The 15,449-nt window shown below is 42.4% G+C and overlaps 2 protein-coding genes across 7 annotated transcripts in view; both read right to left on the bottom strand.

Moving 5' to 3' along the window:
- Positions 1-1,665: 1,665 nt before the first annotated feature.
- On the bottom strand, positions 1,666-12,513 carry LOC109892640 (interleukin-17 receptor C). 3 transcript variants are annotated; one of them, XM_020485326.2, is made up of 15 exons: positions 12,110-12,513; positions 11,506-11,763; positions 7,040-7,208; positions 6,744-6,853; positions 6,547-6,658; positions 6,382-6,423; positions 5,621-5,745; positions 5,454-5,510; positions 5,196-5,262; positions 4,824-5,056; positions 4,588-4,641; positions 4,397-4,448; positions 4,017-4,118; positions 3,444-3,482; positions 1,666-3,271 (listed from the first exon to the last, which is right to left on the bottom strand). In XM_020485326.2, exons 2-15 carry the CDS (start codon positions 11,620-11,622, stop codon positions 2,673-2,675), a joined length of 1,878 nt encoding a protein of 625 aa, XP_020340915.1. In that variant the 5' UTR covers positions 11,623-11,763; positions 12,110-12,513; the 3' UTR covers positions 1,666-2,672. The 3 variants fall into 3 exon arrangements, with proteins under 3 accessions (XP_020340915.1, XP_020340924.1, XP_031690174.1); XM_020485335.2 differs by having other exon boundaries at positions 6,547-6,655; XM_031834314.1 differs by having other exon boundaries at positions 11,506-12,513.
- Positions 12,514-13,492: 979 nt separating this feature from the next.
- LOC109892651 (inter-alpha-trypsin inhibitor heavy chain H3) overlaps positions 13,493-15,449 on the bottom strand; it is a 35,580-nt gene continuing 33,623 nt past the window's right edge. For 3 of the 4 annotated variants that reach the window (XM_031834097.1, XM_031834095.1, XM_031834105.1), the window contains 2 exons: positions 14,503-14,584; positions 13,496-13,779 (listed from right to left, as the gene is read on the bottom strand). In XM_031834097.1, the coding sequence (XP_031689957.1) occupies positions 13,665-13,779; positions 14,503-14,584 (197 nt within the window). In that variant the 3' untranslated portion in view covers positions 13,496-13,664. Of the gene's footprint in view, positions 13,780-14,502; positions 14,585-15,449 lie in introns of all 4 variants that reach the window. The other variant, XM_020485348.2, reaches the window with a different exon arrangement.

Raw genomic sequence — 15,449 nt, 5'->3', positions numbered from 1 at the left:
AAATAATAAAAAATGTGTGTGTGTGTATATATATATATATATATATATATATATATTTATATATATATATAGTAGCCAAAGTTATATATATATACACACATGTACCAGTCAAAAGTTTGGATACACCTACTTATTCAAGGGTTTTTCTTTACTTTTACCATTTTCTACATTGTAGAATAATAGTGAAGACATCAAAATGATGAAATAACACATATGGAATCATTTAGTAACCAAAAAAGTGTTTTACATATCAAAATATATTTTAGATTCTTCAAAGTAGCCACCTTTTGCCTTAATGACAGCTTCGCACACTCTTGGCATTCTCTCAACTAACGTCATGAGGAATGCTTTTCCAACAGTCTTGAAGGAGTTCCCACATATGCTGAGCACTTGTTGGCTACTTTTCCTTCACTCTGCGGTCCAACTCATCCCAAACCATCTCAATTGGGTGGAGGTCGGGGGAGGTCATCTGATGCAGAACCATCACTCTCCATCTTGGTCAAATAGCCCTTACACAGTCTGGAGGTGTGTTTTGGGTCATTGTTCTGTTGAAAAACAAATGAAAGACCCACTAAGCGCAAACCAGATGAGATGTCATATCGCTACAGAATGCTGTGGTAGCCATGCTGGTTAGGTGTGCCTTGAATTCTAAATAAATCACTGAATGTGTAAACAGCAAAGCGCCACCACACCTCCTCCTCCATGCTTCATGGTGGGAACCACACATGCGGAGATCATCCATTCACCTACTCTGCATCTCACAAAGACACGTCAGTTGGAGGCAAAAATTGCAACTTTGGACTCCACCGGTCTAAAGTCCATTGCTCATGTTTATTGCCCAAGCAAGTCACTTCTTTAAATCAAATCAAATCTTATTTGTCACATGCGCCGAATACAACAGCCCTAAACAACAATGCATTTCATTTTTTAACTAATTATAAAATTAAATTAAAATAAAGAAAACAAAATAAGAATATAATGACAAAATGTTAAATATTTAAAAAAACTAAAATACCCCCAAAAATTATGCCAAAAAAAATAAGAATAAGAAAATAGAGGTTTAGTAGTGGTTTCTTTGCAGCATTTCGACCATGAATGCCTGATTCACGCAGTCTCCTCTGAACAGTTGATGTTAAGATGTGTCTGTTACTTGAACTCTCTGAAGCATTTATTTGGGCTGCAATATCTGAGGCTGGTAAGTCTAATGAATTTATCCTCTGCCTCAGAGGTAACTTTTGGTCTTCCTTTCCTGTGGCGGTCCTCATGAGAGTCAGTTTCATCATAGTGCTTGATGGTTTTTGCGACTGCACTTGAAGAAACGTTCTCGAAAGGTTCTGCATTGACTGACCTTCATGTCTTAACTGTTGTTTCTCTTTACTTATTTGAGCTGTTCTTGCCATAATATGGACTTGGTCTTTTACCAAATAGGGCTATGTTCTATATACCACCTCTACCTTGTCACAACACAACTGATTGGCTCAAACGCATTAAGAAGGAAAGACATTCCACAAACAAACTTTTAACAAGGCGCACCTGTTATTTGAAATGCATTCCATGTGACTACCTCATGAAGCTGGTTGAGAGAATGCCAAGAGTGTGTAAAGCTGTCATCAAGGCAAATGGGTGGCTACATTGAAGAATCTCAAATATAAAATATATTTTGACACTTTTTTTGGATACTACATGTGTTATTTCATAGTTTTGATGTCTTCGCTATTATTCTACAATATAGAACAATAAAATAAAGAAAAACCCTTTAATGAATAAGTGTGTACAAACATTTCACTTGTACTGTATATGTATTTTTTCATAAATATTTTTTATTTATTTATTATTTTCCCCTAACCCTACCACCCCTCCCCTAATTGGAGTAAACTAATGGACAACAATACTTAGACTTCTACGTCCAGCTTATACACATTTATATATGATATATATATCATATATGTATATACATTTTACAGACACAGTATACTTTACATTAGTTATCTTTTGTTTGTTTTTAGTCCCATCCTTCAGCTACCCTCAACCCCTCCCATCTATCTCTGAAGACCATCCAGTTTTGATTTCTAGTTGCCATATACTGTTCTGTGTGATGACCTTTCTATTCTCATAATTTCTACAGATTGTAAACTTCGTTACAGTGTATAATGGTAGCTAAGATATGTGTGTTTGTATAAAAAGATAATGAATATCTACATCAAATATTATTTTCATACTAAACAAAAGCTTCAACTGTTACTTTGTTCCCTGGTCTCCCCTAACTTATATAATAGTGTCACACATAGAAGTCTATCCTCAAGGTGTACGGAGGGTGACAGCTGTGTTGTTGTTTCATACACTCTCAATAACTCTAGCCCTCTTAATAACATCACCACATAGAGTATAATCCAAGGGTTCTGCATCCAACAAGTTGCGTCCAGTGTATTGCAGTGCTAATGTAAAGTGAGTGGCCGGGGGTGTTGGGGGTGATGATGTGAGCGGGCTTGGATGGCTGGGAGGAATTAGGCCTCAGGGTGACTGCTCTGCTGTAAGGGCACAGTCTCCCAGCTGTTCTCCACACCAATGACAACACACTTATGGGGAAACCCCTTCATCAGGTATCCCACTGTCTCTCCTCAAACCCTGGAGTCCCCTTAAACAGTCCGTAAATAGAGCGTCCTTCAGCCCCTCTATCCACCTATACCAGCCCTGGGCCCTTTAGACCCTATGGCCAGCTGAACGAGGAGCTCCTGTCCCTGGGAGGGCAGGTGAAACAAGGGCAGCCCTTGGAACAGCTCTGGGAGACCCCTTTCACTGCTGAGGGGCTTGGCAGAATGGGCCTCAAAGTGGACCAGGAGGAAGCGCTTTCCAGCGCGCCCTTGCTGGTGGTCCACCTTGATGCAGCTCAGAGCGGCACTGAACACGTCCGCGTATGGGGAGGACAAGCCCTGGAGAAGCCTCTTATACTCCCCCTCCTCCTCCACTCCCTGGGCTATGTCCCTTCGCTGTTGGCCATGCTGGTCCCACTGTTGGCCCCAGTCCTCTGCCTTCTTCCAGGCTGCCTGCGTCAGTACCAGTAAGGCCCGGCCCCCCTGGCTGTCCAGGGGCTGCAGCTGGGAGTGCAGCCAGGGCAGGGGCCCCAGAGAGCACAACTCAGCCCGACTCCACAGGTCCACGGACACACTGAGGCCCCTGGCACGCAGAGAGGAGCCAAGCTCACATACCAGCTCTGACACAGAGTTATCCACATCCGGCGGGCTCAGCAGCACCACGTGGCCCCTTATAGGTACTATGGAGGGAAGGAAGTAAGGAAGGAAGGAAAGAAGGAAGGAAGGGAGGCGAAGGGCAGGGGGGGTTAAATACATTCATTTTCCATTGTTTTGTCAAGGATTATTGCTAGATAAATATGTATCTTCTTTATTTTACATGTTGTACATTTGGATTATGAGAAACCTACTTACGTTGATCACACTCCTTCTGGTGCCATTCCCATGCCCACCCTGTTGGAGAGACAGAAATGTAATATGATACACCCTGACATGGTTCTGTAACACAGAGGCCCTTGTGTCATTTTCAGTGAGAGTTTTTTTTGTCCTTTACAAAAAAACCTTTGACCATTGTCCCCCCCCCCCCCCCCCCCCCAAATTCCTGACTGTAGTAAACAACACCCACCAGAAAATAAAGTCAGTCAGAGAGAAACATGAATAGAGCTATAAAAAAATAAAAAAGATTGAATAGTGCTATTGAGAGAAGTGGGAGCCTGAAGAATACGCACAATGGAAAAGATATCGGATTTATTGTCTTTCTCTACATATTGATCTCCTTTAAAGTTCCCCCTTTCTCCACTATTAATAATTAATTAGCGGGAGGCAAAGAGCATATTTGTGGTGAGAATAGCTTACCCCTCACTTCACCACAGAGTAGCGCAATAACACAATACTAACACAAATGTAACACTTTTGGACTTTTTTTGTCTCCACACACAGTGCCTTTGCTGGTGTTTAGTTGAGGGAGATCTGACCAGAATGACTCACGTTTCAGTTTGCCATGCAGGAAATAGAGACACATTCCTGCTAGGCCTACGAGCATCAGGGTGACCAGGACAAGCAGACCCCAGCGCCAGTGCCACCATCTGGCTGAGAAGGAGAAGTACAGATAAAAATTATTTCCCAATCCTCAGAATTTCTTGTTATCAGTCCCTACAGGTAGGCAAAACAGAACAATCACATTTTTGTGAACATTTGTTTTATAAAGCACACAAGTAAATACTTGATTGATGATGAAGATTTAAACATAACTGCCTTCTTTTCACACGCACATACAATTAGAGAAGTGTTCAGGAAATGGTACATGGATCAGTTTTAGTAGGGTCCATATCAACTTTGATAATTCAGCCCTCTCCTAAAATACTCACAGTCAATGGGACAGAAGGGGCCAAGCTCACTGTTCTTCCCTTTGACCTTCACCTGCAAGAATGGAGACACACACACACACACACAAACACACACATTTACTATAAGATGAGCCCCCATCATGCTACAATGGGATTCAAGTTCAATATTAGAGTCAAGTCCCCTACAGAGTCAACCAGTAGAAGTGTCTTACCATCACACAGAGATCAAGGCCAGGTTTGACATCCTCAAACACACCTGGCATGAGCTGAAACAGAAGGAAAAAATCCTTCAATCAAAAGTCATCTGTTTTATCCATATATCACCAGACCATAAAAACACAAAACCAATTGATACAAATGATTAGAGCACATCCCCATGACAAAAATGACACTAAAGATGCGCCAATAAAAAATGTGAGGCACCAATCAAATGCTCCAGTATACACACCCAGTGTCCCCTGTCTATTTCCCTCCATGTGTCATTTGACAGATGCTGCCTAATGTCCCCCAGCTCTCTGCATCTGTCCTTGTCCACGCCTGCATCTCTCTGGCAGGGCCACACTTCAGCCTCCACCCTACAAGGGGCAGTCAGGTTCCAGGACAGCATTGCACCACCACTGTTCATCTGGCCCCGCACCACAGATACTGACACATTCTCCCATAGGTTCCTCTGGAACAGCTCTGGAAGAGAGCGATACAGGTATAAGATACTTTATAGGGGAGTTACAGAAGCAATGGGAATCAACTCCATGACCCACATTCATGACTGTCATAGTGAAACACGTGTAACAAGGAGGACGCTGCATGGTTCATCTCTTACCCGTGTTGTTCCTAAAAGGACAGCTCCTAGATCGACGAGACCTCTCGTCTCCTTTATCCCACCACAACTGAAACACACACAACACACACACACACACACCAATTACACACAAAACCGGAGAACTCGAGTGAGCAACACAAAGGGGATAATGTTGTCAGTTAGACTGAGTTGGCTGTGTGAGGGTGTAGTAATATCACAACTGACAAAAGTAGGCCCGATACAGATCGATAATAACTAAGGGGGAAATAGCAACAGTACCTGGAAGCACATGCAGGGGGTGACAGCGTGCAGTGGAAGGGACTTCTCTTTCCAGGTCTGTAGGACAACAGACAACATGTTATCATCGAAGAGGGAAGAGTGAAGATCGGAGAAAAAGATTGCATGTAAATAACTGAGTTGGGAGGAAAGCCAAGTACAACACGGACCCTGCACATTCCATTATGTTCATGTTGTAGGCACATTTCTAGTTGGTAGGGGCTGTCCTCTTCCTTTGCGACTTGCAGCATCACCTCACGTCTCTCCGGATCAATTAGAGTGCTGAAACTGGGGACTGACAGACACACCGGCAAATTAGAGAGCAGCAAATCCCAGCCATTTACTCTAATTCCAGAGTTGCTCATGTCTAACCATGTATCTCACTTCATAAACCAGATTCATTACGGAAAAACAGAACAAATGGGCATGAATAAAATATATATTGGTTTGGAATTTGCATAGTCCCCTACAGATGGTTAATATAGGCTCATCTGACTATCAACAAATGTTCAACTATCCACTAGCCCTAACATTAGTCTTAACCCTAATCCTGACCCTAACTCTAGCCTGAACCATAACCCTAACCCTTTGCCGAGCCTTGACCCTACCCCTAACCCTAGGAAAGCTGTTGTATTTCAACAGGGACGCAATTGATAGTGTGTTGAAAGTCTGAGCATCAATAGACCCTCTATTGGGGACTATCCATTAAAGTAAGACCAATATGTCTGCACACAGGACTCAGGAGGTGCAATAATCATATAGTTAGAATGATTAGAATGGGATTTACACCAGATTGAATGCGATACATCCTGCTTTAACTTCCTGCTTTAGTCCTGTGGGTATACTCCTGAATAGGTACAACCATTCTAGTACTTATATTTCTATGGCAATAACATCATGGAAACAAAGGAACATAGAACATGTGACTCACCTTCACATTCCTCTACAACTCCCTGTGAGGCGGATGAACACACTATGGACAGATAGGGACAACTGACTATCAGATGCTAATCAGTCGGAGCCTCGGAGGATCATTAGCAAACAAATATGTGTTGGCATAACCTGTTTGAACAATACGGGAATTCCAAGACCGTACCTTCATCCACTGACGGAAGCATCACTGTCGAGTGAAGGTTGCAAGCATACACAGTCACCTGACTGCTGAAGGACAGGGCATTAGACTCAAGCAGCAGTGACAGCCAGGCCTGCTGGGTATACAGGAGAGCATGGAGATGAATCACAAAACATGCTCACACACTCACACACTCACACGTGAATTCATATGGAACATACCTTTGATGAAGCCTGCTCATCCGGAGCAGCAGGGATCACTGTGAACTCGAGCTTTTTGCACAGAGGCATTATTAGCTGTGGCACAGTGTAACACACACTCACATACGATGCTGAAACACAGAGAGAGCCCAGTTGACCGCAGGAGTGACGAGGGCATGACTTCCTGACACAACGTGAGGGGTTGAGCAATAAACCATGCATTAGAAGCTAATATGGGTACACTTTCCACATTGTGTTTCACATTGTAACCGCAGAGGTTGAAATGGACAAAAAGAGTATGTAGGTTGTTCAGACACCTGTCTGGTCGTTTCTGGGCTGGATGTCAAGGCGAATGTGTAGGCAAGGTCTGCATGCCGTGTCCTGTATGCAGCACAGCACAGGCTGCACCGCCAGCCCTTTTACATCCACAGGACACTTTTGGATCGGAATCCCAGCACATGCCTTCACTGTGCAGTTCGAGAGACCCTGGTGAGATACAAGGTAAACAGTTTATACCATTGTGCGTAAGTACTACGCCGTGTTTATCTATACAGACACAGTGATGACCACCCACCGAAAAGTATTATACTGTAGTGTAGTAATCTATACATACAAGGTCACTAAATAACTACTGATAAGTACTACAGATGTAAGATCTTAATTTGATCACTCTTTTGTTGCTGAGAATTTTCCCGCACCGCAGTAAATGCAAACTTGTAGTGTATTTGAATTCCAAAAATGCTTCTAAAGTTTGCAATTTCCAATTTGATTTGCCCCGAAAAAAAGTATCAATCCTTACAAAATTGTCCATTATTTTAATTTTTCCTGTTGCTGCAGGATTATTTTCCTACGGTAGCAAACTGGCTCAAATTAAGATCAACACCTGCATACTTTATTCATCCATACATACAGAGTGACTACACAAATGTCAATAAGTACTATACTGCATTCATGAATACATACATACAGTACCAGTCAAAAGTTTGGACACACCTACTCATTCAAGGGTTTTTCTTTATTTTTTACTATTTTCTACACCATAGAATCATAGTGAAGACATCAACACTATGAAATAACACACATGGAATCATGTAGTAATTTAAAAAGTTAAATAAATCAAAATATATTTTATATTTGAGATTTATCAAAGTAGCCACTCTTTGCCTTTGACAGCTTTGCACACTCTTGGTATTCTCTCAACCAGCTTTATGAGGTGGTCACCTGGAATGCATTTCAATTAACAGGTGTGCCCTGTTAAAAGTTCATTTGTGGAACATCATTCCTTCTTATTGCATTTAGGCCAATCAGTTGTGTTGTGACTAGGTAGGGATGGTATACAAAAGATAGCCCTATTTGGTAAAAGTAGAGCTCAAATAAGCAAAGAGAAATGACCGTCCATCAAAATTTCAGGAACTTTGAAAGTTTCTTCAAGTGCAGTGGCAAAAAAGTGTTATGATGAAACTGGCTCTCATGAGGACCACCACAGGAAAAGAAGACCCAGAGTTACCTCTGCTGCAGAGGATAAGTTCATTAGAGTTACCAGCCAGAAATTGCAGCCCAAATCAATGCTTCAGAGAGTTCAAGTAACAGACACATCTCAACATCAACTGTTCAGAGGAGACTGTGTGAATCAGGTCTTCATGGTTGAACTGCTGCAAAGAAACAACTACTAAAGGACACTAATAAGAAGAAGAGACTTGCTTGTGCCAAGAAACACGAGCAATGGATATTAGACTGGTGGAAATTTGTCCTTTGGTCTGATGAGTCCAAATTTGAGATTTTTGGTTCCAACCGCATTCTCTTTGTGAAATGTAAAGTAGGTGAACAGATTATCTCCGCATGTATGTATTTCCCACCGTAAAGCATGGAGGAGGAGGTGTGATGGTGTGGGGGTGCTTTGCTTGTGACACTGTCTGTGATTTATTTAGAATTCAAGGCACACTTAACCAACATGGCTACCACAGCATTCTGCAGCAATGCGCCATCTTATCTGGTTTGCGCTTGTGGGACTATCATTTGTTTTTCAACAGGACCAATACTTCCAGGCTGTGTAAGGGCTATTTAACCAAGAAGGAGAGTGATGGAGTGCTGCATCAGATGAGCTGGCCTCTACAATGAAAAAGCATTCCAGTTGAAGCTTTGAGAGAATGCCAAGGGTGTGCAAAGCTGTCAAGGCAAAGGGTGGCTACTTTGAAGAATTGAAAATATATTTTGATTTGTTTAACACTTTTTTGGTTACTACACGATTCCATATGGTTACTACATGATTGGTTACTACATGATTCCAAACTTATTTCATAGTTTTGATGTCTTCAAAATTATTCTACAATGTAGGATATTGTAAAAGTAAAGAAAAACCCTTGAATGAGTAGGTGTGTCCATACATACATATATACATACATACATACATACATATGTGACTACAGAACTACAAGCTCACCTGTTGTGGGATCAGTTTTAATCATGACTGACATTCTCTCTCTCTCTCTCTGTCTCTCTCTCTCTCTCTCTCTCTCTCTCTCTCTCTCTCTCTCTCTCTCTCTCTCTCTCTCTCTCTCTCTCTCTCTCTCTCTCTCTCTCTATATATATATATATATATATATATATACAGTAAATACACTGCTCAAAAAAATAAAGGGAACACTTAAACAACACAATGTAACTCCAAGTCAATCACACTTCTGTGAAATCAAACTGTCCACTTAGGAAGCAACACTGATTGACAATAAATTTCACATGCTCTTGTGCAAATGCTATAGACAACAGGTGGAAATTATAGGCATTTAGCAAGACACCCCCAATAAAGGAGTGGTTCTGCAGGTGGTGACCACAGACCACTTCTCAGTTCCTATGCTTCCTGGCTGATGTTTTGGTCACTTTTGAATACTGGTGGTGCTTTCACCCTAGTGGTAGCATGAGACGGAGTCTACAACCCACACAAGTGGCTCAGGTAGTGCAGCTCATCCAGGATGGCACATCAATGTGAGCTGTGGCAAGAAGGTTTGCTGTGTCTGTCAGTGTAGTGTCCAGAGCATGGAGGCGCTACCAGGAGACAGGCCAGTACATCAGGAGACGTGGAGGAGGCCGTAGGAGGGCAACAACCCAGCAGCAGGACCGCTACCTCCGCCTTTGTGCAAGGAGGAGCAGGAGGAGCACTGCCAGAGCCCTGCAAAATGACCTCCAGCAGGCCACAAATGTGCATGTGTCTGCTCAAACGGTCAGAAACCGGCTCCGTGAGGGTGGTATGAGGGCCCGACGTCCACAGGTGGGGGTTGTGCTTACAGCCCAACACCGTGCAGGACGTTTGGCATTTGCCAGAGAACACCAAGATTGGCAAATTCGCCACTGGCGCCCTGTGATCTTCACAGATGAAAGCAGGTTCACACTGAGCACATGTGACAGACGTGACAATGTCTGGAGACGCTGTGGAGAACGTTCTGCTGCCTGCAACATCCTCCAGCATGACCGGTTTGGTGGTGGGTCAGTCATGGTGTGGGGTGGCATTTCTTTGGGGGGACGCACAGCCCTCCATATGCTCGCCAGAGGTAGCCTGACTGCCATTAGGTACCGAGATGAGATCCTCAGACCCCTTGTGAGACCATATGCTGGTGTGGTTGGCCCTGGGTTCCTCCTAATGCAAGACAATGCTAGACCTCATGTGGCTGGAGTGTGTCAGCAGTTCCTGCAAGAGGAAGGCATTGATGCTATGGACTGGCCCGCCCGTTCCACAGAACTGAATCCAATTGAGCACATCTGGGACATCATGTGTCGCTCCATCCACCAACGCCATGTTGCACCACAGACTGTCCAGGAGTTGGCTCCTCATGCTCCTCATCAGGAACATGCCCAGGCGTTGTAGGCAGGTCATACAGGCACGTGGAGGCCACACAAACTACTGAGCCTCATTTTGACTTGTTTTAAGGACATTAAATCAAAGTTGGATCAGCCTGTAGTGTGGTTTTCCACTTTAATTTTGAGTGTGACTCCAAATCCAGACCTCCATGGGTTAATAAATTTGATTTCCATTGATAATTTTTGTGTGATTTTGTTGTCAGCACATTCAACTATGTGTAGATCATTCAGATCTAGGATGTGTTATTTTAGTGTTCCCTTTATTTTTTTGAGCAGTATATATATATATATATATATATATATATATATATATATATATATATGCATACATACACACACGCACACTGCTCCTTAGTTCCCAAGGCCCTAGAGTCTAGAGAGCTGTGTAGGCCTACTTGTGGAAACAGGATGTTGTTGAGGTGACAGGTATCGGTGAGCCATGGATTTATAGTCTTATAGTTTTTTTTCACCAATTTGTTTGATTTCCTTGTGTGCTGTTATGACAATACATGCAACAGTAAATATGACACGTCTTTTGACAAAGTGTGCTCTGTAGTATGTAGACCTTATTGCCAGGTTGTGATCTCATTACATAGTCATTCAATATTTGCACAATAAACAAATGATATTCAAATATTTGAATACATTAAATAAGTGACGTGCAAGTTGTTTTTCTTTCTTTCTTTTTCATTTCATATTATTATTATTTTTAAATTCAATTATTAACAGATCGTGGCATACAGTACATAAAGGAAATTGAATGTGTGATGTGACAACATAACAAACCATGATTGTTGATGTTTATCTTTCTCTCCCCTCTGCATCCTCTCTCTCTCTCACACACACACCCACACACACAGGCACAGGCACACACACACACACTCCATGATTGATGACCTCTCTTGTTATTAGGATCGTTAGCATATATTACCTTTGAGCAGGTGACGTGTTGACTCTCATAGTCAATCATCTCCAGCTCCGATGCTAAAACCAAAAGCTGTATGGAGAGCAGGATTGCAAGCGACCACTCAAAAAACATCACTTTCATAATTGTCCTCAAATTAGCCACATCCAGGGGTTTGTACCATTTGGATCCTCAAGCACTAGTGTTTCTTTCTTCTGTTAGTATGATGTGCCAACTGCTGTCAGATGAATCCACACACAACCCCACCATTACGCCTCCGTATTTCTGGTGACACATGGAAAACAAGTTGAGCGAGTCCTATTTTCTTTCATTGCGCTTCGGTAGAAGTCTGAACTGAAACCAATGCCCTGATATCAGACTGTAGGCAATATCAAGGAATGGAGATGAATACCTGAGGGCTAGGGTTATGGTTAGAGGGCAAGGTGCTGCCTATTATAGCTACAATTAGATAAGACATTTGTGGCATGCCTTGCTCAATTTCAACTGGTAGAGTGAAAATGAATGATAGCCATGGTAGAATAGCCTAACCATGTAACTTCAGATAACGTATGTGATTTCCAGTATGCTATTCTGATCAGTGGTTACATGAGCATACATGTGAAATACTTACAACATCGATATTTCATCTTCACACCCATCTGTCAGAGTTTCATTGGTTGAAAAAGCTACAAGTCTCCATAGTTAAGGAATATGGTAATTAAGTATCCAGTGAAATCCAACAGTTTTGTGGCCAGTGTGTTCTGTCATTGATATTTCATCTTCACATCCATCTGTCAGAGTTCCCTTGGTTGAAAAAGCTACAACTCTCCGGCAGTTAGGGAATATGGTAATCAAGTATCCCGTGAAATCCAACAGTTTTGTTGTTAGTGTGTTCTGTCATTACTAGGTAACTGGTAGATGGTAGGTTGAGTCATGTAGTGAATGTCTCAACCATGGCATGATCCCTCCCTTCTGTGTCCTTGTCCCACCCACACATTCTCTCCCCTCTCTGTCTGTCTCTCCCCATCTCTCTCTCTCTCTCACTCACTCACACACACACACACACACACACACACACACACACACACACACACACACACACACACACACACACACACACACACACACACACACACACACACACACACACACACACACATGCACACACGCACACACGCAGCCACAATCAAACAAAAAAAACACAGTGACGCAAATCACAAGGTATTACATAAGTAATATCCAAGAACCCTGAACGTGTGTTATGGTAAAAGTATACCCAAAGCACTCAGGGGGATCAAAGTCTAGATCCTTGGGCTTTGTTTTTTATCAGTAAAGCATAAAGCAAATGTAAAACCTAAATAGCATGTCTGTCTATTTACATAAGCATAGTCATGTCAAGACCCACTGAAGAGCCTTGGGACAATTAGATTGTAGATTTACTGAAAATGTCAGTGATACTAGTTTGAGTTCAATGGTTGAGTCCACATAAATGTCAGCTTCCCTTTTCAGTCTGTTTCATTCAGCAACGTGTCCGGTAAAACAAGTTAGTCACCTCAGTTCATGTGAACTATTACAGAAATGCATTCCTGGATTGCGTAATATATATTTTTTCCCCTGGTAGGGATAATACACACGGATCGAAGCACGACTCACATACACACAACTCTGATAAAATGATGGTTAGTTGTATATAAATAGAGAATGTTTGATTATTTCCATGTTATGTACTTGGTGGCCCACTTGGTAACAATCCCCTCCCAGAACCACCAAGTGCAAACAGCCTTTGCCTTGTAGATGGTGGTCAGAGAGTCAAACCTGAATGTAAACACAGGTACACAATAGGTGAGTGAGAGAGTGAGAGAGAGAGAGAGAGAGAGAGAGGGGGGGGGGAGACAGAGAGAGAGATTGTGTGTTCATGATGGCAGTTAGAGGATCCTCTGTCAGCTTGAGTTTCGTCAGAAAGACAGTGATTATTGAAGAGGGTGGAATGCAAACACAAAAAGTCATCAAACTGTTCCCAGAAATTATATTTATTCCACAATGAATTTGTCACAGGAGATTTGAGTTGCGTTACTAAGTGAACTCCTAGAAACCTCAGTCTTAATGGTTGTTCTTCTTAATTCTGGAACATAATTATTGTATGTTTAATGTCTATGAGTTGGCGGTGGGAGCAACTACATGGTCAGTTAGAGTTGTGTGACGGTGAAGTCAGCTAGACCCCCCAGTAGGGCAGACTGAAGAGGCATCAACCAGCATGCCACGTTGGGAGCAGAGCGAACACTGAGATCCACAGCAGAGTCCCTACAACGCACACACAATCCACAGCAAGGTTCTTAATGTAATAGCATAAACAGAATACCAAATACGCATCCTTGATATAGATACACAGTAGTATCACAGACAACATATGAACAGTCAGATCTCTATACAGCCTGTGTCTGATAGACAGTTAAACTTACCTGCAGTGGTGTAAAGTGATGAAGTAAAAATACTTTAAAGTAGTACTTAAGTCGTTTTTGGGGGTATCTGTACTTTACTATTTATAAATGTACTATTTATATTTGACTACGTTTACTTCACTACATTCCTTAAGAAAATATTGTACTTTTCACTCCATACATTTTCCTTGACACCCAAAAGTAGTCGTTACATTTTGAATGCTTAGCAAGACAGGAAAATAGTCCAAATCACGCCACTTATCAACCGAACTTCCCTCATCATCCCTATTGCTTCTAATCTGGTGGACTCACTAAACCGACATGCTTTGTTTGTAAGTTATGTCTGAGTGTTGGAGTGTGCCCCTGGCTTTCCATAGATCTGGTTTGATTAATATAAGGAATGTGGATGTATATAAGGATTTATACTTTCACTTTTAATACCTAAGTATATTTTAAACCAAATACTTTTAGACTGTTACTCAAGTAGACTTTCACTGGGTGACTTTCACTTTTATTTGAGTCATTTTCTATTAAGGTATCTTTTACTCAGGTATGACAGTTGGGTACTTTTTCCACCACTACTTACCTGGAGACGTCTACTTCTTTGTCCTGAATCTTAAGTTTCATTGTTATTCCCTGGACCTCCTCATAGGCAACAGGTGGAAGAGCTGCAACACACAGTACAAATAATGTCGTTTTTTATTTATTTATCTGTTATTTTACCAGGTAAGTTGACTGAGAACACGTTCTCATTTGCAGCAACAACCTGGGGAATAGTTACAGGGGAGAGGAGGGGGATGAATGAGCCAATTGGGGATTATTAGGTGACCGTGATGGTTTGTGGGCCAGATTGGGAAATTAGCCAGGACACCAGGGTTAACACCCCTACTCTTACGATAAGTGCCATGGGATCTTTAATGAACTCAGAGAGTCAGGAAACCAGTTTAACGTCCCAAACCGAAAGACAGCACCCTACACAGGGCAATCACTGCCCTGGAGCATTGGGATATTTTTTTTTTAGACCAGAGGAAAGAGTGCCTCCTACTGGCCCTCCAACACCACTTCCAGCAGCATCTGGTCTCCCATCCAGGAACTGACCAGGACCAACCCTGCTTAGCTTCAGAAGCAAGCCAACAGTAGTATGCAGGGTGGTATGCTGCTGGAAAGTTAGTTAGTTACGTCTCTCTTCCTCCTTTCCAATTAGCAAGCGTGCAGATTGTCATCCACCTATTAAGCTTCAACCTATAATCACGGCACACTATGGCAATTCCACCACAGCTGCTGATTAACCTATTGGCTGACTTGTGCAATAATCGCTATCCTTTCTTTCAACCAATGGGCATGAAACTAGGGGAATATTTATACGTCAGCAACAGTCTTCCAATGACTTTCCACCTCCCCACCATCAACAGCATAATAACCTTAAGGCCCGTCATTGGAACTCCTTTCCCTCAGCGGGGGGTTCGATGCCAGGTGCTCAGCACAGGGCAACCTGTCATCAGCATCTGGCTCTCAGGAGCATTTCTCGGAGAT

Source organism: Oncorhynchus kisutch, linkage group LG1 (genome assembly GCF_002021735.2).
Source record: "Oncorhynchus kisutch isolate 150728-3 linkage group LG1, Okis_V2, whole genome shotgun sequence".
Classification (NCBI taxonomy): domain Eukaryota; kingdom Metazoa; phylum Chordata; class Actinopteri; order Salmoniformes; family Salmonidae; genus Oncorhynchus; species Oncorhynchus kisutch.
This window is presented reverse-complemented; position numbering and strand designations above follow the sequence as displayed.